The sequence below is a fragment of the Ovis aries genome, chromosome 26 (genome assembly GCF_016772045.2).
Source record: "Ovis aries strain OAR_USU_Benz2616 breed Rambouillet chromosome 26, ARS-UI_Ramb_v3.0, whole genome shotgun sequence".
In the NCBI taxonomy this organism is placed as follows: Eukaryota; Metazoa; Chordata; class Mammalia; order Artiodactyla; family Bovidae; genus Ovis; species Ovis aries.
Genome location: NC_056079.1, coordinates 2,859,280 through 2,885,149, shown reverse-complemented (window position 1 = coordinate 2,885,149; position 25,870 = coordinate 2,859,280). Strand labels below are relative to the sequence as shown.

Genomic DNA, 25,870 nt, shown 5'->3' with positions numbered 1-25,870 from the left:
GTACCATCTGACCATCTTCTTCCAATCCTTCCCTCCACTGTTCCGTACCTCTTAGTAACCACAAATCTCATCTATTTTTTATGAGTTTGTTTGTGAAGTGTAATTGCCTAGAACATCATGTTAATTCCTGTTACCCAACACAGTGATTCCATATTTCTATAAAGTACAAAATTATCATGACAATAAGCCTAGTTATCATATATCACCATAAAAAGTTATTAAATTATTATTGGCTGTATTCCCTAAGCTATGACTCATTTATTTGACGACTGGAATTTTGTCCCTCTTAATTTCTAACACGTTTAACTTTTACTTCAATTCCAGTGAATTTGGATAAATTTCTGTTTTCACTTCTAGACTTCTAAGGATATGTACTTTTTACTTGAGTGTCACGGGAGAAAAACACGTTTTTCTCTATTTCTTATTAAGTTACTGAAGATAACAAAGTCATGTATTTTTATGCCACTGCTCTCAAATTCACCTGACATAAAATGACTTGGAAACCAGTGTTAATCGGGTGCTAATAATGCTCCTGGAACAAGCCTGGGGCGTTTCTGACAGCCTGCCTGCGTTTGTCGTCTCCCTTCTGCCTGGAACGCTTCTCCCGCAGACCTCCAGGTGGCTCTCCATCCCGCACCCACCATCAGATGGCATCTCATCCAAACCCTTCTGTGCCCGCCCTCTTCCAGATGCTCTGTGAACCCTGACTCTGCTTTCCTGCAGAAGCCGAGGGTCCTCCTGACATTAGACATTAGTGTGGTTAATCCCCTGATGAAGGCATGGAGCTTCATGTTTTCCCTCGTTGCTGTATCCTCTGTGCTGGAAACAGCCCCCAACTCTCAGTAAGCACTCGCTGTGCATTTTCTTTTTACTCCCTGTGCTGTGGCGTGTGGCGTTCTACTTACACTCTTTCCTCCCGTCCTTACAGAAATCATGGATGAAGTTATGATTATTATAGGAAGTGGATAACCCGAGAGGCTTACAATGAAATAACTTAACACATCTGATAGCTTCATAAACCAGATCTGGAACTCAAGAGTGATTCAGAAAAGCAAGCTCTTAACCTCTGACATACTTTCTCCATTTTGGCTAAGTCTGGATATGGACATAAAATTGGTGGTTTTCTTTTAAATTCTACAAGAATCACATTATCTGATATAATTCTTAAGTTGCTTTTAAAAAGCTTCCACGTCCAGATATCCTATTAATTTGAGTTTAATCAATGAGAATATTCTCTTCAATTTAATTTCATTAAGTAGTTACTATAGAATGGCAAAGATTCCCGGAACTGATTGAACATAAATAGATAAATTACTACTTCAAGTTGCGTAGGATAAATCATGTGAAACAAATACATGTTACACTTAATAAATACTCAATGATTAATGGGTAAATAGCACATATTGGTATTCAAAACTGGTTAGTTTTCTTCTCCCTTTCCATTTTCCTTCTTTATATATTTCCAGTGATCATTTTATAAATTCTAGTTTAATTTTAAAAACACATAAGATATAATTAAAATTTGAGGTTACAAGTTTAGAACACTGTCATATAAGTACTATTAACTGTACATTAATTAGATCATGGTTATTATCAAAGAACATCTATTAAGCATTTTTAAGATTTCTGTGCAAATTACTTTACGTTAGGTGTTATATTTCCAAAAAGATTCTGACATGGGGGAATGCCTTGGCAGGAGCAGGAAGTGGTGAGTGTGTACTCAACTGTAAAATGTGTAAATGTATATATACATTTCCATTATGGGAATGTATTTATATCTTGCTGTAAAGACTTGCTTGACACTGGCATATTGTAATTACCTAATTATTTGCTTAATTAAATACTTTGTTGACTAATTGAGTATGTGTTTAGCACAGAAGCAACTGTTTGGGAAGTAGGTCCTGGTCTCCAAGGACACAGTGAGATTGCTCATCACAATCAGAGCAGGTCGCTAAGCCTTCTCGTGTCTGAGCAGCTGCACAGCCCTTCTGGGGAGGAATGAGGAGCCAGCAGAGTCCAGGAGTGGAGAGAAACGGGCAAGGGGGGAAAGCTTCAGAGTCAAATCATACAGTCTTCTGATCATCAGTCCAGTTTGTACTCAGTTATAGCAACAAACTGCAGCTTAGATGTGGTTAGTAGATAAACTGAGCTCACCGGCCCACCTTCTGCAGAAGGCTCTGCACACCCTCACCATCCTAACTGAGCATGACCCTCAGGCTGGTGGCAGAAACTCCCTCCACAATCATTCCCAGAACTTACAAATTTAGAACACTGTCGCATAAGTAACATTAAATGTACATTAATTAGATCATGGTTATTATCAAAGAACATTTATTAAGCATTTTTTAAGATTTGCCTAAAAATCTGGCCTGCTGATGTTCTCTCACGGGATACACTGCAACGCAGATTTAGTCGTGGTTTGCCTCCCATCTCTCTGGCTGTTCTGTGCTCTTCTCTGGCTCTTCTTAACCTTCTGAAAGCCTGGGTGTTTGACAAACCTGGCAGAGAGTGAAGGCGATGGAAGACGATTAGCCTTAGGTGCTGGAAGCTGATGGAAGGAAGAAGGCGAGAGTGACGGGCAGGCGTGGCGTTCGCTCTGCTGCCCCCTATCAGCAGCTCAGGGAGATCGCAGCTTAGTCTGAGCCTTTCTCTCACAGAACCAGAGCACAGAGAGAAAGCCCAGACAGGGTGTCTGCAGGAGATGTAGAAGAGAATGTCCAGTCTGCGCTTCAGCCTCTTGCAGACTTGGTTAATGGCACATAGAGATCATGGTAACTCAAGATACGTTGCCATTATCTGGTAGAGACTCTACACATGGGATGTTGAACTTTGGGTTGTCACCAGTAGCAAATCTGGTGGTTGTGACTAGTAGCAAAGCCTTGATACAAGAAAATAGAACCTAATGAATTGTAACTGGGGTGATGACGAGCGGATCATCACAGGATGAAGAGGCAGACAATTAAAATGTGGCCAACTTAAAAAATCAAGACTGAGGTAGCAGCTAAAAGGGTCAACAGTTCCCCGAGAGGATTAGAACTACTTAGACTATCAGTCTACTCCAAAACTGCAGCAACAAGTATCTATGGGGGTACTATTAAACACCAGGAATTGTTCTAATTGTTGAGATTACACATAGCAAGCAAAACAAAACAAAACAAAATCCCTGCCATGAATGTTCTCACATATTTCATTTCAGCTGATTATTTTGATGTCTTAATTAAAAGAATGAGTAGAAAAAAATTCAAAAGTTAATTTATTGGGGAAATGTACTGCAAAAAATATGTACAGTTCTAAGAAAAAGAAAAAAAAAAGCAAACTAATTTGACAACTTTTGGTGAGAAATACCTCTGAAGGGACTGGATTCACAACTCACTCTGTATGAAACACAATACCATCTATACAGCAAAGTTTAGAAAATGTGCTACTTTCCCATGAATATTTTACTAGTAGTTATCTCTCTAAAAATATAATCACTAATAATCCTATCTCCCCAAGCAGTGGGTAAGATGAATTCATGGAGATGAATTTCATAAGTCAAGTTAGAGGTCAGGCTTCAAAGCAGACAACTAGGACCCATGGCCATCGACGGCTGTCAGATTTGGCAAACTTTCCAGCAGAGTGGCAGCTGGGGCTAATGACGGGAGGAGTACAAATTGTCAGCGGGAATGTAGCACATTAGTTCCCCACAGTACACATTCTTCAGATGAGTTTGTCTTTAAGTTTGAAATGCTTAGACCAGCACTTGGATAGTATTAGTTCAAAATTAGTCAACACTACAAGAGCTTGTCAGCTCTTCCATATGAAATTTCACAAAGTAGAAATGTGTAACACAAAGGTATGTTGACTCAAATTTTATTGTAAACTGTTTTTCTAAGGTTTTTCTAATTAGTACCAGTAATATTATTGTTGCTGTTTAGTCGCTCAATTGTATCTGAATCTTTTGCTACCCCATCATGGACTGTGGCCCACCAGGCTCCTCTGCCCATGAGATTTCCCAGGCAAGAACACTGGAGTGGGTTGCCACTTCCTTCTCCAACTGGTAATATTAGAATACTTTAAGAAAATTGTGGGTCCGAAGTTCATGATCCTCTTAAGAACACACTCCTGGAAGTAGACCCCTTGGAGGGTGAAGCTGCACAGTGAAGGTATATGTGCTTGTGGGCACTGCTTTACTAGAAGACTTTGGGTCCAGGACACACCCACTGGGCTTTGGAAACCAAAGCACCTTCTGTCCATATTGATGAAATGCATGCATGCATGCTAAGTTGGTTCAGTAGTGTCAGACTCTGTGCGACCCCAAGGACAGCAGCCCACCAGGCTCCCCCGTCCATGGGATTATCCAGGAGTGGGTTGCCATTTCCTTCTCCAATATTGATGAAAAGGTGGTATTCATTTGAATGCAAGTGCTACTATTTTGAAAGATAGCTTTCATGTTTTTGTTAATCAGTGTCTAGTAGGTTAATTCTTTCTAGTATCAAGTAACAAAAAGGTTGTCTAAAGTCATTTTCTCACATTTTTTTTGTGTCCACAACTATCGACATTAGATATGGTGCTGAGGACGTACAGTGAAGGAAGGATGCTTTCCCAGGATCAGGGGATTCACAGTCTTTTAAGAAAGAGATGTGTAGGTTAATAATGACAAAAAAGGAGTATTATTAGAAATAGGCATAATCAACATTATTGCTATATCGATATAAATGGAAAAGGGAAGAGTTAGGCACTGCCTGATTAAACGGTTTCTTCAGCCTCCTCCTCTGCAAGATGGCCCCTGGGAGTCAGAAGCCAGTTCTGTTTCGTGCTGCAGCTTAGCCCCCTAGAACAGCACCTGACCTGTACCGAAGCGCAGCTGGCAAGAAGGTGGGAAGGAAGGACGGGTGATGACTAAAGCCTGGTCTTCAGTGGATGGCAGTTTAGTCAGTTTATGTTCTATGACATCTTAGGGAAACGAACCCGAACTTCTCTTACATTAGTGCTTATTTATGCAGTTTCCTTTCCTCCACTCTTCTCAAACACAGTTCAAATTATTAATGTCAAGAATGGAGTTTTGGATGACATTTGATTTCCAAAACTTGAGTATTCATTTTTAAAAAAATCTCCTTTTCTAAAGAGAAGATCAATTGAAATATTTTTGTATTCAAAACTTAGTCATTTTTACTGGGTCATGCCATTTATATGCTCTTTCAATTTTAAGGTATTTTCTTTTTCCTTTTGGAGTCATCATTTCTATTTTCTGTCTTCATACTTTCAACTGTATTTTAAGTTGTAATTTGCATTGTGATATAATTTGTTATAGAATAAAATCTAAAACTTGAGAGGAACTTTAAATATCATCTCTTGCATCATTCTCATTTAAAATAGAATGAATGAGGGACTTCTCTTGTGGTCCAGTGGTTGAGAATCTGCCTGCAAATACAGGGGGCTAGGGGTTTGATCCCTGGTTCGGGAAGATTCCACATGCCTTTGGGCAATGATGCCTGAGCGCCACCACTCCTGAGCCCATGCTCTGGAGCCGGGAGCCTCGACAAAAGAAGCCCACACACGGCAGCTAGAGGGTGGCTCCCACTCTCCCCAGCTAGAGAGAGCCCACTAGCAGCAACAAAGACCCAGTGCAGCCAAAAATAAGCAAATAAATTTTAAAATAGGAAGGTTGAGGTTATGGGGGCTGGGATTGCTTATGCAAGGACATATCCTGTAGGGCATAGCTGAGACGGTAATTCTGGTCTCCTGAATTCATATTGCACTGTGTGCACCCAAACGCCTTATCAGACCCTCTCTGCAGGAGGAGTCAGACTGGGGCCTGAAATGGGTTAATTTGGTTTGACATTGTCAAGGTGCTGTTGTCGAGATTCCCCAGTGGCTCAGATGGTAAAGAGGCTGCCTGCAATGCAGGAGACCTGGGTTCAATCCCTGGGTAGGGAAGATCCCCTGGAGAAGGAAACAGCAACCCACTCCAGTAGTCTTGCCTGGAAAAATCCCATGGACGGAGGAGGCTGGTGGGCTACAGTCCATGGGGTCACAAAGAGTCGGACACGACTGAGTGACTTCACTTCACTTCAAGGTGCTGTTGTCAGCTCATTCTGTGAAGGGTAATGCTTTGGGAAATGTAATAAAGAGTTCCAGGGAAGCATTGCAAGTACCAAGCAAAGGCTCTGAAGGCTGAGTAAAATCTACTTGCCAATTTGATTTCACAAGCAGTTCTTTATCATAGTCGCGCAAGAGCTAAGTTGAAGTTCCACGTGCATTTTGTGTCTTCATCACACAGATGAAATCCTGTAGAAAATAACGTCATCTCTGTGTATTTCTAGCAAGAACATGTGGATCGAATCTGCGTGGGCCCAGTGGCGTCATTACCTCCCCTAATTACCCAGTTCAGTACGAAGACAATGCTCACTGTGTATGGGTCATCACTACGACGGATCCTGACAAGGTAAGACTCCCAGCTCCCCTCTGTACATCTGACGAACTCAACTCTCTGCTTTGGCAGCTGTTTACCATGAACAACCTGGTGAGTGCCATGCACGCTTACATCTTGTTTGAACTGAAAATCTGCTGCTTCATGGTGTATCAGTCTATCCGCCTTTATTGGAAAGCCTGCCTAGGATTCAGTTATAAAGTATTCTCAGTGTGCTTGCCTCCTACTGCTTCTGAAGGTTACATCTCTGCTATGGTTCTATTTCCAGTTTGATTGTCATAGAACAATTGACATAGGATATTGTTTTAGTGTAAGGTGTGCGACATGATGATTTGATATGTATTTTATATTGGAAACTGGTTACTGTGATGTTTAGTTAACATGTATCACCTTGTATAGTTAAAATATTCCTTCCTGTGATGAGAACTTTTCATCTCAGTAGCAGTCAGTATGGAGCAGGCAATGGCACCCCACTCCAGTACTCTTGCCTGGAAAATTCCATGGACGGAGGAGCCTGGAAGGCTGCAGTCCATGCGGTCGCTAAGAGTCGGACACGACTGATCGACTTCACTTTCACTTTTCTCTTTCATGCATTGGAGAAGGAAATGGCAACCCACTCCAGTGTTCTTGCCTGGAGAATCCCAGGGACGGGGGAGCCTGGTGGGCTGCCGTCTATGGGGTCGCACAGAGTTGGACACGACTGAAGCGACTTAGCAGCAGCAGCAGCAGCAGCAGATAGTGATCAGTCGATGGCCTCCGGGTGGAATGTGGGGAGTGAAAGAGGAGGCTCCATGGGCAGGTGGTTTTGATTCTCTTAACACTGTGTACACACAGCTTCCCCTTGCAGCACCTGCTGCAAGGGGAGAGGAGGAGGGATCCAGAATGGCTTTGGGGAGGGTGGTTAAACCCGGACCAGAATGGGCACAAGGTCCAGCCTCCCGGGGGAGTCCCAGTGAACATCCGCTGTTCTTGCATAATTACTGATGATAATACCCTTCTTTATTCTCCTAATCATCCCAGGCTGGAACAATTAGATTCTAAGTTCTCTCTCCCTGGAAACAGGGAAAGGACCTCAGAAACCAGCCCTTTATGGGAAGGGAGAATGGGTTTGGCTCTGAGTGCAGTGAGAGTGAGGGGCTTGCTGTATCTCCAAACGTGTGTCCCTCAGACAGGTCAGCTTGGGATTCCCAAGTGTGTCCTTAGCTGCTGAAACCTGGGAGGAGTGTGACATCATACAGAAAGGCCAGAGAGAGCTGAAGAGAGTCCTGCCAGTGGCATCACGTTTCTCTCAGGGACGTTGGAGGGTGCACTGGGCTCCACCGTGAGTGACGGGGATCTTGCAAGTGGAAGCATCCACGTCAAGGTTTGAAATACTAAACTCTTATGTGGATGATGCCCTGGCATTTCAGCACAAAAGCAGAAGCTCCAGATGAAATCTTCAGGGAATTTGGTTAACTCCCTCCCAATAGTTTAAAATTCATTTACATCCAGATTGCAAATAGATAATCACAAATATTTTTCTATATGAAAGATACCCCTATATATCTGTGTTTCTATTTCTTTTCTGTTGTCAATTGAAAAAAAGGCACAACCTGAAAGTTGAGAATTAGTGTCGTTTGGAGGGCATACAGAGGACGTAGGGACTTCCCTGGTGGCTCAGTGGTGAGGAAACCACCTACAATGCAGGAGACGTGGATTCGATCCCTGAGTCAGGAAGATCCCCTGGAGGAGGGAAGGGCAACCCACTGCAGTATTCTTGCCTGGAGAATCCCAGGGACAGAGGAGCCTGGGAGTCAGGCTTCTCTGACTGAGGAGACCCGACTGAGTGATGAAGCACGCGTGCATGCACAGAGGATGTGCGCCCATGAGACGGGCTCTCAGATGACTGCAGGGGGCTGTTCAGGGCAGGTCAGGGAGGAACCAGGATATATAGCAGTTTTGGGGGGAAATAGGTAGTCAAACATCAAAAGATTACTGTTAATAGAAGAGAAGCAGACATTTGAATCTAGTGAATTTTAGCTCTTTTCTATGCTTGGGAAGATGCGGAGCCTGGACTCAGTGGGATCCCTGCTTGGGTATGCATCTCAAGCTTCCAGGGCCAGTGACCTGCTTTCCTCCACCTTGAGCGCCCCCACAGGGCAGAGACTGGGGGCTTGATGGACACAACGTCCTTCACTTACTGATGTGGCAGGCGACATTCCCTGTCCACACTGTATGTACTAGAATGACTGAAATCTCTATGCAGACAAAAGCAGCTTAGAGTTACTCTTGTCTAAATTCTTCATTCAACAGCAAGGAAGCTGAGGCCCAGGAAGGTAAGCTTCCAGAGCTGTTTACTCCTATTGCAGGATAGAAACATGCCTGCTCTTTGCAGAGCTCTAACAGCCTCTTCGTCAGCTTTCCTCCTCCTGGAAGAAGAGTCATTTCTTTTGCAGCTATCTGTTCCATTATCACTTTGATGAGAACCACAAGGAAATGAAGCGGTAGGTTATTCAGTGTGGTGATAGGATGCTATTGGCTGTAGATAATAGGAGAGCTGACTAAAAGCCAAACGTTTTTAGGGAAATGTTTCATGCAATGAACGGGCAGAGCCAGGGAAATTCCAGGTTTAATTAAGCTGAGGGCTCTGGTGTGTATCCCTTTCTGCTCTGCTTTGCTCTCTGGGCAGTGATCACATACCCCTCAGGTCGCAAGATGCTACCATACCATCATGTTCAATGCTCAAGGAAGAAACGCTGTATGTCTTCCTGAGAAATAGCAGGAATTGTTTAGAAACTCCTAGATGCTCCCCTTAAGACCACCTGGGCTAGATGTCCATGCTCAAGATACTGAGCAGCTGGAGGAATGAACCATCTGGAAGTCAGAGAAAGGGCTGGTGGTTGTTGGTGACTACCACACACAGATAAGCAAAAGGTCAAGGGAAGAGTTTTCAGTTATCACCAGATTCCGCTTTTGCTTTTGAAATGTTTCACATCCCATTATCTTCCTGTTCCACTGGACACCAGTGGGCTAATGTTAGTTAAAACTCATGAAATTTGTTCCTTGGTATTTTGAAGTTGATTTTAAAACCTGGCCAAGCTGCAAAATGACAAATGGAACAATGAATTCTGCAGTTTGGGTTTATGGATTTCTCTCATTATACAAGTTCACTTTTCTCTCTCGTGTTTATGCACACTTACATAGGTTTTTGTAAAGACTTCGTATATATTTTGTTGACTCTGAACACATAACAATAACAAGTTAAATTTCAGGAATTTTGGGTTACACTGCTCCAGAAGTTTCTTTGCCTTCCTTCGTTTATTTTGGTGAGTTGCTCAGAGAACAAGCAAAGCTTCTGCGTGGATAGGCTCACACGGATCCTCAAACAAGAGCACCACTTAGACACCTGAAGGCATCTCAATTAAGCAGAATTACCATCCAAATTAAGCAGCAGACATTGCCATTAAGCATAATTAGGCCTAATTTGATTCCTTGGGAGACATTCCAAATAAGGGGGTTTCCCGATTAAGTTTGTGGTGATGAAGGTATATTACATTTTGAGCATAAGAGTAAAGAACAGTTACATCAAGATTTCCAGACAACAGCTCTTGCTAGAATACTAACAGCATTCTAGACAAGAAGGGTTGGCACACCTTGGTTTGTTGTTTGACATGCTTTGTAAATTTTAAGAAATAGGGTAGAATAAAAATCTAAAATCGATTTCCAAATTGATTAATTAATGAGAGATGAGTTAATAAACTCCTCTTATGTTGAAAGATTAGCCCTCTCATGATGACTTACACTCTTTCCTGGTCTTAGACCTGCTTTGACAATTAGATAACCATGTTCCATGTGTCAATTTATACCAAGTGTTAACATAAAATGGCTCATACAGAGTAGTCATTGTGGGAAGTTCCTTGTGTCTCTTAGTAAAGTATGTTGTAAATATAAGACTGTGGAATGCCAAGTTAAATCCATTCACTTACATATGTTTGTTTATATAATTATCACAATATATATTAGGTTAAGATAAATATTATATATAATGCATATTTGGAGAATTATATGTGTTAATATGTATATTATATTAATATGCATATATTAGGAAAACATGCTATGTTGGCAGAAGGCTTAAAAGAAATAGTTCCTCAAGAAGATTCACTTTAATAGAGAAGTGAGTTTCTAAACACTCAATTGTATTGTTCTTGCTGAACTAGCCCAGTAGAAATTCAGTAAAAATTAACACAGTAATATGATATTTATTAATGTATTTCATTATAGATACATTCAACTATCCATATTTTCCAAGATAAAGCTCTTGAGGATGCCTGTGATCAAATTCTTAAGAAAGTAATCTGTGGTTAGTGAACCACAGATTATGGGAACTTTCAGCAAATGCTCTCAAACATGCATCACTGGAGTTTTCATTGAAAGGATTAAACATGGAAGACAGCTTTCCTTAGAATCCTTTGATATATGGATATTGTGTGTGTGTTTTTCTCTAATACATTTGGCTGGCAAAATTTCCGTACTTAATTTTAATTTGAGCTCTTCAGAGAGTAGTGTTTTTGTTGGTGTTAAACTCAGGATTGAAGTGGTATAAGGCTTTTGAACTTTGTCTTATGTGGTTCGTCCATTGAACTCTGTGTTATGTGGTTCATCCAGGCTGCTATAACAAAATATCGTAGACTAGGTGTGTGGTATGTAAAACAGATGTTTAATGCCTAACAGCTTTCAACCCCAGTGCGTCCTTACGGTGTTAACAGCTCCTGCTTCTGAAGGTTGTTGTGAAGAGTATAAAGTCAGTATAAAGCACCTGAACATATTTCTCCAGACACTACGCAAGTGCCTCCTCCCTCACCTCCCCCTCCTCCTTTCATCATTGATACTGACCACATTCAGTGAGATATCAGTGGAACCTGCATGGCAGCTGTTGGTGCCAGGTGTCAGTGCAGGGCACGAGGGCAGGACATCATACTGCCCACAGTCACGTGCACAGATCTGAAGGCCACAAGATCGGAAATGGGAGATCTCAGGTCATTTTAATTATGAGGCAGGAGGGACCTACATGGGGCTTCCCAGGTGCTGCTTGTGAAGAAGCTGGCTGCCAGTGCAGGAGATGCAAGAATCATGGACCTGATCCCTGGTTTGGGAAGATCCCCTGGAGGAGAAAATAGCAACCCACTCCAGTATTCTTGCCCGGAAAATTCTATGGACAGAGGAGCCTGGAGGGCTCTAGTCCATTGGGTTGCAAAGAGCATAGGATGAGCAACTGAGCATAGGGACCTAAATCAGAACAACACCACCCTTATGGCAGAAAGTGGAGGGGAATTGAAAAGCCTCTTGATGAAAGTGAGAGAGGAGAGTGAAAAAGTTGGCTTAAAGCTCAACATTCAGAAAACTAAGACCATGGCATCTGGTCCCATCACTTCATGGGAAATAGATGGGGAAACAGTGGAAACAGTATCAGACTTTGATTTTTTGGGCTCCAGAATCACTGCAGATGGTGACTGCAGCCATGAAATTAAAAGATGCTTACTCCTTGGAAAGAAAGTTATGAAAAACCTAGATAGCATATTAAAAAGCAGAGATATTACTTTGCCAACAAAGGTCCATTTAGTCAAGACTATGGTTTTTCCTGTGGTCATGTATGGATGTGAGAGTTGGACTGTGAAGAAAGCTGAGTGCCGAAGAATTGATGCTTTTGAACTGTGGTGTTAGAGAAGACTCTTGAGAGTCCCTTGGACTGCAAGGAGATCCAACCAGTCCATTCTAAAGGAGATCAGTCCTGGGTGTTCATTGGAAGGACTGATGCTGAGGCTGAAACTCCAATACTTTGGCCACCTCATGCAAAGAGTTGACTCATTGGAAAAGACCCTGATGCTGGGAGGGATTGGGGGCAGGAGGCAAAGGGGATGACAGAGGATGTCCATCACCGACTCGATGGACATGAGTTTAAATGAACCCTGGGAGTTGGTGATAGACAGAGAGGCCTGGCGTGCTGAGATTCATGGGGTCACAAAGAGTCAGACATGACTGAGCAACTGAACTGAACTAGTCACAGCAATTTATACACCAATGAGTAACTTAATGAGTAACTCAACAGCTTAAGACAGATAAGAAATTTTGCTTTATGTTCACTGCTTGTAAGAAAATACAACTGTTTATCAGCGCCCTTTGGGAGGAAGGAGCATTCACCTCTTTTATTATTATTCAGTGGATTTTGTACATAACTTGAAGTAACAAATCCATACAGACACAGAAAAGGCATTCGTCTGCATTCACAACATTTTAAGAGGTTTTGAAGTGGAATTTGAATAGATACAGTTCAATGGGTTTTCTTTCCCCACTGAGGGAGCCACAGATCAGTGAAGAGCCAGAGACCAGAACCAGGGTCGAATGTCCCACCGCATCACACCCTGTGTTTCCCTCACAGATGCCGCCCCCTCACTTTTCTCAAAGGTCACTGACCTCTGCAGGGAAAGCGGTTCCCTCCAGCTTCCCTTCACTGCACATTTGGCGAGGCTCCCTTGGATTCTTCTAGGTCATCATCATTCGTCTTCTGTTAGGATCCATTACCTGGTCCTTGTCGACTCTCCAGTACATCCCCTCTCTGAACCAGCGCTTTTGTCATCAGCATCCTCCCGATCATCACTGTTTAGTATTTGCAACTCTGTTCCTGAACTGAGTTGGGTTCCAGTGACTGCTTCCTTCTCAGGCTTCTGGGCTTGCCCTTCTTAACATCCTGTCTTTTCTGTCCCAGGCACACCTGCACTGTCTTCATTTTGCTCAGCTCTGACTCGATTTCTTAAGTCAAGTTTACTTATCTTTATATCTCTTCTTGGCACTCAAAAGAAAATAGGAAACAAGGTGTGTGCTTTTGATTTGGTTGCATTTTTAAGCCAAGCCTGAATCACACACACACACATGATGGAGACGACATTAGTAGTGTGCAGACTATAGTTAAGAGGTGAAGAATGCCTGTGGAGATGTTTACAAAGGCTTTGTGTGAGCAGCAATGATTGTATTGAGTTGGCCACAAAGTTCATTCAGGTTTTTCCATAAGATTTTACAGAAAAACTCTAACAAACTTTTGATTCTTGGTCCTAGGGACAAAAAGGTGGAGAAGGCTTGATATTTGTTCTTCTGTTTTCTGTAAATGGGGTGTGTGTGTGTGAGAGAGAGAGAGAGAGCGAGCGAGCACTTTATGAAAAGTGAGACAGAAATGTGGGTTTTCCTGAGGCTCTGTGTTTCCCTGGTTGTTTCTTCCGCTCCCAGTTAACTTCATTTCCCTCGGAATTGCTCAGCTTCCCTTTGTCTTTGTGCTTCACCGACTCTGACTTTTCATTTAAATATATCTCCCTCTGCCCCCTTTCTCCTTGTCAGCGCTCTTCTTATTTAAACACAACAGTAGTTATACAAGCAGGCAAACAGGATCTATTCATTCAGCAAATCTTTGAGTTCACAGTCCTGTAGATAGCTGAGGAGAGTTGTGAACAGTGAGCACAGGTCTGCTCTCGTGGAGATTACACCATGGAAGGAAGAACAGAAACTCAGCCGCGACCCAGTGCAGTGATATCTCTGCACCTGATGACCAGGAGCCTCTGGAGATGAAAGAGGATGGGGAAGTGATATCTGAAGGAAGTTTTATCTACAAATTTAGACATTTGTAAAATAAAGGGAAAGTTAAAACTTTCCTTGCCACCTGGACATAACCCAGACGTATATTTTTGTTTTAATATATGGCCTTGTGTTTTTCATGTTCTCAGATCCTGATTTGGTAAAAACTGAGGTGGCCCTCCAAAGACTTTGATGCCACCCTATTAGAAGACAAACGGAGATGTGTCCACAAGTGAAGCAGAAGTGGCTCTGTTTTTTTTTTTTTTCTTCTTTTTTTCACTATCTTAAATTGGAAAAGCTAGTCTTCATACTCCAAGCATTGCAATTGAAAGCAGAAGAAATGGTCAAATTCCCCAAAATAGAGGGGAAAAAAATTCCCAAACAGAATTAGATTTGACCAGTTCATGACTCAGAGCTAAAATTACACTTTATCTTAAGAGTTTTGAAATTTTGTTTGCTTCTCTCTTAATGATACAAAATATGATGGTATATCTTGGGAATCTTGATTTGGATGAATAAGTTTTTATCTTTTGCAAGCAAGTCTCTCTTACATCTTTGAATTTCTAGTCATAATGATGGCCATTTGATACTGAATAAGTAGCTATGGCAATGGACAGGCATGCGTTGCTTTATATCCCCAATAAGGCAGAGAAAATAGTGCCAAAATTATTGTTTTTAAATAGATATAGTTATTTCCAAGTCACCAGTCTCACAAATCTACATGCTATTTAGGTCTTAAAAATGCCCAAATATGGTAAACAAAAATGTTTCATTATAAACAGAATATTATTCTCTTAGCAACATTTGTTTTATGCAACACAAAAGGTACATTTGTTGCTATTAAGCTTGGTTGTGGGTAATACTTGGCAAGCAGTTGGCTTTCCCCATATTTTGTTGCTTTCATTAAGCTGCTTTGTATTTTTGATGATGCTTGTTACCCAACTGTTCCCACCAATATGCAGACTTAAAAAGAGAACATTCCAGAGGTCTGGATACTCTGTTCTGCTATCTTCACAGTCCTCTAAGTACTGCTTTGGCATGTGTATTTGAAAGACTGTTAATGACTTGGGGATTGTTTCCATGGGTTTGCAGTGAAGTGTAAAGCATTGATGGCTGTCAACACCAGGAGCTGGGCCCCTGAGGGTGATGGCAGTGTGGAGGAAGCCACATCCAGTTACCCTCTCGTCATCTCTCAATGGACAGATGCTGGCAGTTGTACTTGGAACTGAATAAACTTGCCAGCTAGCAGAAGCAGAAGAAATCACACCTTTCTTTCTTTCAAATTCTCACAGTGGAGAATGCAATTATTTTCATTAACAGCAGACATATCCAACACCTGCTTCACTGTTTCGTGGTTTCCTTAAAAGAAGAGGAGTGACTCTGAATTTTTCTGTGTATAATAGGAACATTTTGCTTTACTCACTTTACTAGAAATGTAAACCAATTATATCATCTCACAGAATCCCTTCTAAATTCTATCATGACAAGCACTCTTACTTAAATTATAACAAGTACTCTTAATTAAATATTTCATGTTTAGAAAATCCATTTTGGGCATTTAGCATTCTGAATTGTTTCAATATCTGGTGCTACTGGATATTGTGAGGAGTCTTACATACAATGTGTATGTGGAATAATACAGATTTTAAAATCTCTAGAGCATAACTTTGGTAGCTGCATTCATATCTTACATGCTTTGTCCTTGAAAGTAGAAGTGTTAGTCACTCAGTTATGTCCCACTCATTGTGACCCCACATATTGCAGCCTGCCAGGCTCCTCTGTCCATGGGATTTCCCTGGCAAGGATACTGGAGTGAGTAGCTGTTCCCTTCTCCAGGGGATCTTCCCAATCGAACCTCCACCTCATGCATTGTAGGCAGATTCTTTACCATCTGAGTCACCAGGCAAAGCATGTAAGTTTGTAACTTTCATATGTTACATGCTTTGTCCTTGGCCTGGATTAAAATCACCAGTTTTAACATTCTCCCTTTTAACACCAGGAAAGCATGATCTATTTAAATACTTGCCTTACTATAACTTTTGCCTGGCTTGCAGAGTCCTATACAGATAAAATGTGATTAACATGCTCAACTATTATATAGTTCATGAAAAATGTCTGGCATGTATATATAGATAATTAAATGAATGGAAAATTCAAATTATGATTGGCACATAGTTGGGAAAAAAAAAAAAAAAAACACCTCACTTTGAATGAAAAGTTTCCAGGAGCAAATGTATATATACGTATATATTTTTAAATGCATATGTAAAACAAGTTTATCTTGATGTAGGATTAAAGTAAATGAGCTACAATTATGTACAATCTCTGGTGAAGCAGACTTTTAATAAGTCGCTTTGGATGTGGAATTTTCAAGGTGGAGCTCAGGTGTGCAACTCAGACCCTGAGGCACTGCCCTGCCCCCCGCCCCACAAGGGGAGGGGCCGGCTGACTCATCAGGGTGACATCAGCTGCGCTCTCCCAGGATCAACCCAGGTCTGCCTGGCCGGGTCTGGGGGACAGAATGGAGACCGTGGAGCTCTGCCTTGAAGCTCTTCCCCAGTTTCATCACATACTCCTAGACACCCAGTCCCGTGCCAACCCCAGTTAGCAGCACTCTTCAGGTTTTCCTCCAGCTGCTCCGAGTCCTCACCGTACCTTGCTGAGGTCCTTTAATGGACTGGAACCTGGTGGTATGGAGTTGGCGGTAAGAAAATAAAGGAGAGAAAGAGGATGGTATTCCTTGGTTTATGCAGAAAACCAATAAAGTCCCTGACACGGGGCTTACTCTGTTCACAGAGGCCTCAGGCACCCTCTCCACGGGTGAATGCGCAGAGCACCTTCTTGAGAGGGTTTTAGAAGCCCGGGCAGGAAAGTGAACTCAGAGGGCCTCTGTGCTCCAAAGAAATAGCCTGAGAGAGAGAGAGAAAGAGAGAGAGAGAGAGGGAGAGAGAGAGAGAGAAGGGGACCAAAGCTCTGATGGAGGAAAGGTGTTTTATTCAACATTGTGTAGGTATTTATACTGTCTTATAAGATAAGCTATTTTCAGCAGAGATAAAATCAAAACTTACAAGTTATCAAAGAAACATGAGGTCATCCATATGAAAGAGAGAGGGTTGTAAATAATCACTTTTATCATATGGTTCATAAAAAGGAAGAGGATACTTATCACTGTATAGAAAAACTAACAAAGGAAATGCCTGGATTCCTCAGCCCCTGGGAGAGGCTTGCATCTCCTCTTAATTCCTGAATATTCAGGAATTAATAAGGAACAGAGAATTCCTGACAGATCCAAAACAGCACACAGGAAGCCTCCTGTTAAATGCTTTCTGACACTACCTTCTGTTGCGATCTGGCCCAGGTTGTGTAAGCTAACCTGATATAGAAAAAAAAAAAAAAAAAGTACCATAGAGACAATAATTAGATTATTTTCAGGCTTTCTGTGTCAGTGTGTATTTTAAGTTTCCAGTCATTCCCTCCATCTCGCCTTCCAAAGCATACCTCCGTTTCCCCCGCAGATGCCCTCCCTGCCATGGGAAATCCCATCCCTGTCCTTAGATGTTACGACAGACTCAGTTCCTCCATATAGAGAGGGTCTCCATCACTCGTTCTAAGGTTCATGCGATTCCTTTCAGGGATTCAGGACAGGAGTCGATGAAATCATTTTTTCAAACACATGTCATAACATTTCCTTCCCATTCAACACTTGGAATGTCATTGCCCCTGTGGAATTCAGGAAGTGTGTGCCTGGGTCCAACAAGGATGGGCCTTCAGGCTCTCACATCAACTCTGGGATTTGCAGGGTGGGATGACCAGGGGGCCCAGGTCACCTCAAGCATACTCGTATTTTTACCGGGTCCAAGCTATCTCTGCTCACCACAAAATAGGCCCATGAATCTGAGAGGCGAAGGGTTAAGACAAAAAAGGGACTGTATTCAGGGAGCTGCCTGACAGAAACTGTGGCAGGCTAGCACCTCAAAGTAACCATCTTGTCAGGGTCTAGATAGCAGGTTGTTTTGTAGCTGTTCAGTAGCTCGGTTATGTCTGATTCTTTATGTCCCTCTTCTTCACAATCTAGCTGAGCTCGCTCAAACTCGTGTCCATTGAGTCGGTGATGCCCTCCAACTATCTCATCCTCTCTCATCCCCTTCTCCTCCTGACTTCTATCTATCCCAGCATCAGGGTCTTTTCTACTGAGTCGGCTTCAGCATCCATCCTTCCAATGAATATTCAGGGTTAATTTAATTTAGGATTGACTGCCTTGATCTCCTTGCAGTCCAAGGGACTTTGCCATTGCCCTTCTTTGAGACTGGAATGAAAATTGACCTTTTCCAGTCCTGTAGCCACTACTGAATTTTCCAAATTTGCTGGCATATTGAGTGCAGCCCTTTAATAGCATCATCTTTTAGGATTTAGGTCATACCTGAGTGGCCTAGTGGTTTTCCCTCCTCTCTGCAATTTAAGTCTGAATTTTACAACAAGGAGTTCATAATCTGAGCCAGAGTTGGCACCTGATCTTGTTTTTGCTGACTGTATAGAGCTTTTCCAACTTCAGCTGCAAAGAATATAATTAATCTGATTTCAGTATTGACCAGCTGGTGATGTCCTTGTGTAGAGTTGTCCCTTATGTTGTTGGAAGTGGGTGTTTGCTATGACCAGTGCATTCTCTGAGCAAAACTCTGCTAGCTTTTGTCCTGCTTCATTTTGTACCCCAAGGCCAAACTTGCCTGTTACTCTATGTATCTCTTGACTTCCTACTTTTGCATTCCAGTCCCCTATGATGAAAAGGGCATCTTTTTTTGGTGTTAGTTCTAGAAGGTCTTGTAGGTCTTCATAAAACCATTCAACTTCAGCATCTTTGGCATCAGTGCTTGGGGCAGAGACTTGGATTACTGTGATAATGAATGGTTGCCTTGGAAACGAACAGAGACATTCTGTCCTTTTTGCATTTTGGACTCTTCTGTGGACTGCAAGGATGCTCCACTTCTTCTAAGGGACTCCTCCCCACAGTAGTAGGTGTAAGGGTCATCACATCCATCTTAATTCCCTGACTCCTAAGATGCTGATCTTCACTCTTCCCATCTCCTGTTTGACCACCTCCAATTTACCTTGATTCATGGACCTAACATTCCAGGTTCCTATGCAATATAGTTTTTTACATCATCAGAATTTACTTTCACCACCAGACACATCCACAACTGGGAGCTACTTCCACTTTGGCTCAGCCTTTTGATTGCTTCTGAAGCGATTTCTCTGCTCTTCTCCAGTAGCATATTGGGCACCTACTGACCTGGGGAGTTCATCTCTCAGTATCATACCTTTTAACTTTTTCATACTGTTCATGAGGTTCTCAAGGCATGAATGCTGAAGTAGTTTGGCATTTCCTTCTCCAGTTGACCATGTTTTGCCAGAATGCTCCACCATGACCTGTCCATCTTGGGTGGCCCTCTTTTGTAGAGCCTGAGAGAAAGAAGCAAGGAGGAACTAAAGTCAAAAGGCAGAATAGAGAAGAAGAGGCAGTTGGGAAGTAAAGTGAAAGGGTCTTCAATCTTACAAACATCTCCAAAGGAATGACAAGCCCTTGGAGCTCTTTGTGGGTGGGGTGTGTTAATCTCTTCTATTCACAGGTGGCAGGGACAGGTTATCTCTCTATGAGCTGAAGAAAGACACTTTATTTTATAGTCAAACAGAGGAGCAGGGTCCTCTGAGGCAAGCTTCTAAGTATAATTATAATAACAAAAGCAAGGCAAAGAATGATTTTCCAACATGGAGTTGGAACTGGCTCCTTCTCTGCAGCAGTATCAACAGAACATCCTGTCTGTGCCCATTGCCTTCAGCACAGAAGTGCTGAGACACACAGCACAGAGTGCTTCTTGTATCAGTCACATCTGTATTGCATGAAATAAAATACCATCCTGTGGTTTAATATCAGTCCTGAGCTATGAGAAGCATAATGGATCATCCAGAAAACTTCAGTATCTTTACTAAAAATTCTGAAAACAGAGTTGCGCCAATGCAGAAGTCATGATTAGGGAAGCAGAGGATGTTAACAAACATAGTTATAATGAAAATTATATATTCAGTAGAGTCTGTTTGCTTACCAGATTCTCAGAGGGCAGAGCAGCGCCTTTCATCCATGGTACCCTGAAGCATTTATGCACTACATCTCCCCAAAGGCTTACAGCCAGGTGTATTCAGTTCAGTTCAGTTCATTTCAGTCACTCAACTGTGTCTGACACCCTATGGACTGCAGCACATCAGACTTCCCTGTCTATCACCAACTCCCAGAGCTTGCTCAAACTCATGTCCGTTGCTTAGGTGATGTCGTCCAACCATCTCATCCTCTGTTGTCCCCTTCTCCTCCTGCCCTCAATCCTGCCCTCAAAGACCCAGCATCAGGGTCTTTTCAAATAAGTCAACTTTTCACAGCAGGTGGCCAAAAGATAGAAGCTTTAGCCTCAGCATCAATCCTTCCAATGAATATTCAGGGTTGATTTCCTTTAGGATTAACTGGTTTGATATCCTTGCAGTCCAAGGGACTCTAAATAGTCTTCTCCAATGCCACAGTTCAAAAGCATGAATTCTTTGGCGCTCAGCTTTCTTTATGGTCCAACTATCACCTCCATACATGAATACTGGAAAAACCATGGCTTTGACCATACAGACCTTTGTTGGCAAAGTAATGACTCTCCTTTTTAATATGTTATCTAGGCTGCTCATAGCTTTTCTTCCAGGCAGCAAGTGTCTTTTAATTTCACGACTGCAGTCACCATCTGCATTGATTTTGGAGCCCCCAAAATAAAGTCTCTCACTGTTTCCATTGTTTCCCCATCTATTTGCCATGAAGTGATGGGAGCAGATGCATAATTTTCGTTTTCTGAATGTTGAGTTTTGAGGCAGCTTTTTCACTCTCTTCTTTCACTTTCATCAAGAGACTCTTTAGTTCCTTTTCACTTTCTGCCATAAGGGTGGTGTCATCTGCGTATCTGAGGTTATGGATATTTCTCTCAGTAGTCTTGATTCCAGCTGGTGCTTCATCCTGCCCAGCATTTTGCTGATGTACTCTGCATATAAGTTAAGTAAGCAGGGTGACAATTGACAATATACAGCCTTGACATACTCCTTTCCCAATTTGAAACCAGTCTGTTTTTCCATGTCCAAAGTGTATTAGTTTTCATAATTTGTTCATTTATCAGAACTTCCAAATATTAATTATTCAAGGATGGAAGGGGGTGGGAATACTATAATACAAAAAAAATGTGCCAGAGGATATTACCTAATACTACAGAGAAAATAGCTTATTTCAGAAACTTGAAGAAATTTTGTTCATTATTTTACTAAATCCTTAAAACTCCTCTACTCAAAGTGGAAGTGTTAGTCACTCACTTGTGTTTAACTTTTTGCAACTCCATGCACTGTAGCATGCCAGGCTCCTCTGGGTATCCTGCATTGCAGGAGGAGGTGGCTCAGACATAAATTTACAATACAGGAGACACAGGTTTGATCCCTGTGTCATGAAAATGCCCTGGAGAAGGAAATGGTTGCACATTCCAGCATCCTTGCCTGGAGAGCCCCATGGTCAGTGGAGCCTGTGTGCTGGCAGGGTCAGACACAACTGAGACTGTGCTCTATCATTATTTCCTTTCCAAAGATAAGAAAACTACATCATAGAAGTGTTAGTTCAGTTCAGTCACTCAGCCGTGTTCGACTCAAACATTCTGAAGTTTGTCTTCAGTTCATGAAGTTCATCACTTTGTAGCTTCTCCCCTGAGCTTGTACAACAGTCCATTCCTATAAGAGAACCATGTTCTGTGATAACCTAAGGAGTCTCTTTTGTAATTGAACTTATCAGAATTGTCTGGAACTTTAGCAAGTTTCTCTTCTACTTCTCACCTTATGTTTAGAAATCACCACATCAGGCCATCAGATATGTGAGCATGGTGTAAATGGTAATAACATTTAAAACACAACTGTGCGGACTGTGAAAATACAACTTCACAGCGCCGCTTACAGGAAGACCTGCACTACCCACACTTGACAACATATAGCGCGACAGGGAAGGGCAGCTGGGCCATGGAGCATAAGAACTCCTTCCTTAACATGAAGATGTTGTTGCAATATTTATTTGCAAAGCAGAGCAAGCTTACTTTGTGAGCTGTTTGGCAACACGTTAAGGGAAGTTTGGGCAGATGGCTGAGGGAGGAAGGGAGTGGATACCAGGATGCTCTTATCACACGTCAGCAGCCTTCCCAGGCTTGAGTCAGGAAACAAGAGCAGACTGGACCAAAAGAACAAGGTCTTAATGTGCGTGTATTGGGTGAGCCAGTCCACCAATGACATCACGAACAGGGGTCCAGCCATGCCATCACTATGAGCACTGACATCTTGAGCTGGAGAATGGTCGAACCACGATGCTCATTCTTCTTCCATCACAAGCTCTCGCTGTGACTGCCAGCTTAAAAAACCCAGGTATTAAATTGTGCCATGCAAAATACATTGGTAATTCAAATGGATTTGAGAGACTAGAAAGGAAGATGCAGATTTGATAGTTAATCTGGACTTAAAATTAGTAAGATGTTGCTGGCAAGAGTCAGGGAGAGAGATCTTCAGAAATCCCTTTGACAGTGTAAACCAGAGGGACTTACTAAAAAAGTAAGATTTATTTAGAGACCCTGAAGCAAACTCATTCTCTAGCAGAAGTACTAGATTTCTCATGGCCTCCCTGCCCATTTTCCTCGGGGGATCAGCTCTGCTGTCTTGGTGACCACAAAGCAGAACTGCTCCTTTTCCTTGAACTGGACTTCTGGCCACAGATTTCAGAACCCCAGCATATTTTCATTTCCAAACCAAGGCACCCATCCTGAAGGAGTGAATGTCCTTATTCATAAAAACAAGGGCAGGAATTGGGGGAGTTTGACTTGCTTATTGGGGTTGAAATTTCTTGTGGCATTTTCAGCAGGAAAGGGGAGTATATTTTCCAGGAGAAGCAAGCATACACGAAAGAAAGCACAGCAGGGGAAATTGTGTGGTGATAGTATTCAGTTCAGTTCAGTTCAGTTCGGTTGCTCAGTCGTGTCAGACTCTTTGCGACCCCATGAATTGCAGCACACCAGGCCTCCCTGTCCATCACCAACTCCTAGAATTCACTCAAACTCATGTCCATCGAGTTGGTGATGCCATCCAGCCATCTCATCCTCTATTGTCCCCTTCTCCTCCTGCCCTCAATCCCTGCCAGCATCAGTCTTTTCCAATGAGTCAACTCTTTGCATGAGGTGACCAAAGTACTGGAGTTTCAGCTTCAGCATCATCCCTTCCAAAGAAATCCCAGGGCTGATCTCCTTTAGAATGGACTACTTGGATCTCCTTGAGGTAGTATTATGTTGGTGCAAAAGTAATTGTGGTTTTGCATTGTAGAAATTTGCTGTTTGATATTGGAATACATTCTTAAATAAATATGGTTATGTCCTACATCATATTAATGCACATTTCTCACTTTATGCTTTTTTGCTAGTGACTTATTACTTGCTGTTTATTTTATGTTTATTTTAGATTGGGAAAATGATGTTAGACAAGAAGCAGATTTGAGTGATTTTTCTTATTCAAATTCAAAAAGGGTCGTTAAGCAGTGGAGACAACTCACAATATCAACAACACGTTTGGCTCAGAAACTGCTAACATACAGTGCAGTGGTGGTTCGAGAAGTTTTGCAAAGGTCACAAGAGCCTTGAAGACGAGGAGTGTAGTGGCCAGCCATCAGATGTTGACAACAGCCGATTTAGAGGGTCATGGAAGCTGATCCTCTTACACCTACATGAGAAGTTATAAGAAGATCTCAACATTGGCCATTCTATGGTCACTTGGCATTTGAAGTGAATTGGAAATGTGAAAAAGCTCAATAAGTGGGTACCTCGTGAGCTGACCAAAAATTTTAAAAAAAAAAATCATCATTTTGAAATGTAGTCTTCTCTTATTCGATGCAACAGCAATGAACTGTTTCTTGATGAGATTGTGATGTGTGATTAAAAGTGAATTTGATATGACAACCAGTGATGACCAGCTCAGTAGTTGAACTGAGAAGAAGCTCCAAAGCACTTCCTAAAGCCAAACTTTCAACAAAAAAGGTCATGATTACTATTTGGTGGTCTGCTGACAGTCTGATCCACTATAACTTTCTGAATCCTGGTGAAACCATTCCATCTGAGATGTATGCTCAGCAAATTGATTAGATATAACAAAAGCCGCAATGCCTGCAGCCAGCAGAAATGACTCATTTCTTCTCTGTGACAATGCCCTACCACATGTCACACAATCAAAGTTGAACAAATTGGGCTACAAAACTTTGCCTCATCTGCTATATTCACCTGACCTCTCACCAACCAACTACATTTCTTCAAGCATCTCGACAACTTTTTGCAGAGAAAACACTTCATAACCAGCAGGAGGCAGAAAATGCTTTCCAAGGGTTCACTGAATCCTGAAGAATGAATTTATTTTATGCTACAGGAATAAACCAACTTATTTCTCATTTGCAAAATTGTGTTGATTTTAATAGCTATTTTGATTAAGAAAGATGTGTTTGAGCCTAGTTATAATGATTTAAAAATCACAGTCCAAAACCGCAATTATGTTTGCACCAACCTAATACACACCAGTAAGCTATGTATGAATTACAACAATCTATGAGGACTTGCCAGGGAACACAGCCATAATTGAGTATTAAGCCCATGAAAAATTAATTCCAACTTTCTAGGGCCCAATTATAATCACATCTTGGATTACAAACCATTAAAGTTTGAGAATATCAGCATTTTAGTCAGATGAGAAGCTTATCTAATAAGTGAAAGTTTTGATCCAAATGTATAATGCTATATTCTATTGAGATAATAAGTTAAACCTGTATTTGTATGATAGCTATCTTTCATTCTAAATTGCTTTCCATTTCTGAATAAGTTAAATTACTTTAAAAAATAAAGAATACAGCTGTGCAGTCTGTCTTTCTGAAGAATTTAAATATTATGTTGTTAAATGTGAGACTTGCCATTTTAATTTATAAATTCTTGAGGATATTTCCTTTCTTATAAAAGTGGCTGCATATGTTTCACAGATTTTCCTTTATACAAGAATATGTTTAGCACTGGAACAAAACTACCATTTTATTTAGTAGAATTCTAGAGACAATGGAACCTTGAAATTATTATAGCCACCTCTGTCCTTAAGACAGAAAACATGTGCACACATATATAGGCATACACACATCTGTACACACACACAGGTGCATGCCTATACATGCATGCACACAGGTACATGTGCACACACATCTGTACACACGCACATATATACCTGTGCACATATATACATGCATGCACACATATACATCAAATTGCCAACATGGGTTGGAGCATAGAAAAATTAAAAGAATTCCAGAAAAATATCTACCTCTGCTTCATTGACTAAGCTAAATCCTTTGACTGTGTGAATCACAACAAACTGGAAAATTCTTCAAGACATGGGAATACCAGACCACCTTACCTGCCTCCTGAGAAATCTGTATACAGGTCAAGAAGCAACAGTTAGAATGGGAAATGGAATGACAGACTGGTTCCAAATTGGGAAAGGAGTATGTCAAGGCTGTATATTGTCACCCTGCTTTTTTAACTTATATGCAGAATACATCATGTGAAATGCCAGGTTAGATGAAGCACAATTTGGGATCAAGAATGCAGGGAGAAATATCAATAACCTCAGATATGCAGATGACACCACCCTTATGGCAGAAAGCGAAAAGGAACTAAAGAGTTTTCTTGATAAAAGTGAAGAGAGTGAAAAAGCTGCCTTAAAACTCAGCATTTAGAAAACTAAGAT

General features: G+C 41.7%; 1 protein-coding gene across 1 annotated transcript in view; it reads left to right on the top strand.

Annotated features, from left to right (window-relative positions):
- CSMD1 (CUB and Sushi multiple domains 1) overlaps positions 1-25,870 on the top strand; it is a 2,070,567-nt gene that overhangs the window by 1,487,209 nt on the left and 557,488 nt on the right. Inside the window, exon 10 of the mRNA XM_042241416.1 lies at positions 6,306-6,427. Within this exon, the coding sequence (XP_042097350.1) occupies positions 6,306-6,427 (122 nt within the window). The remainder of the gene's footprint in view (positions 1-6,305; positions 6,428-25,870) is intronic.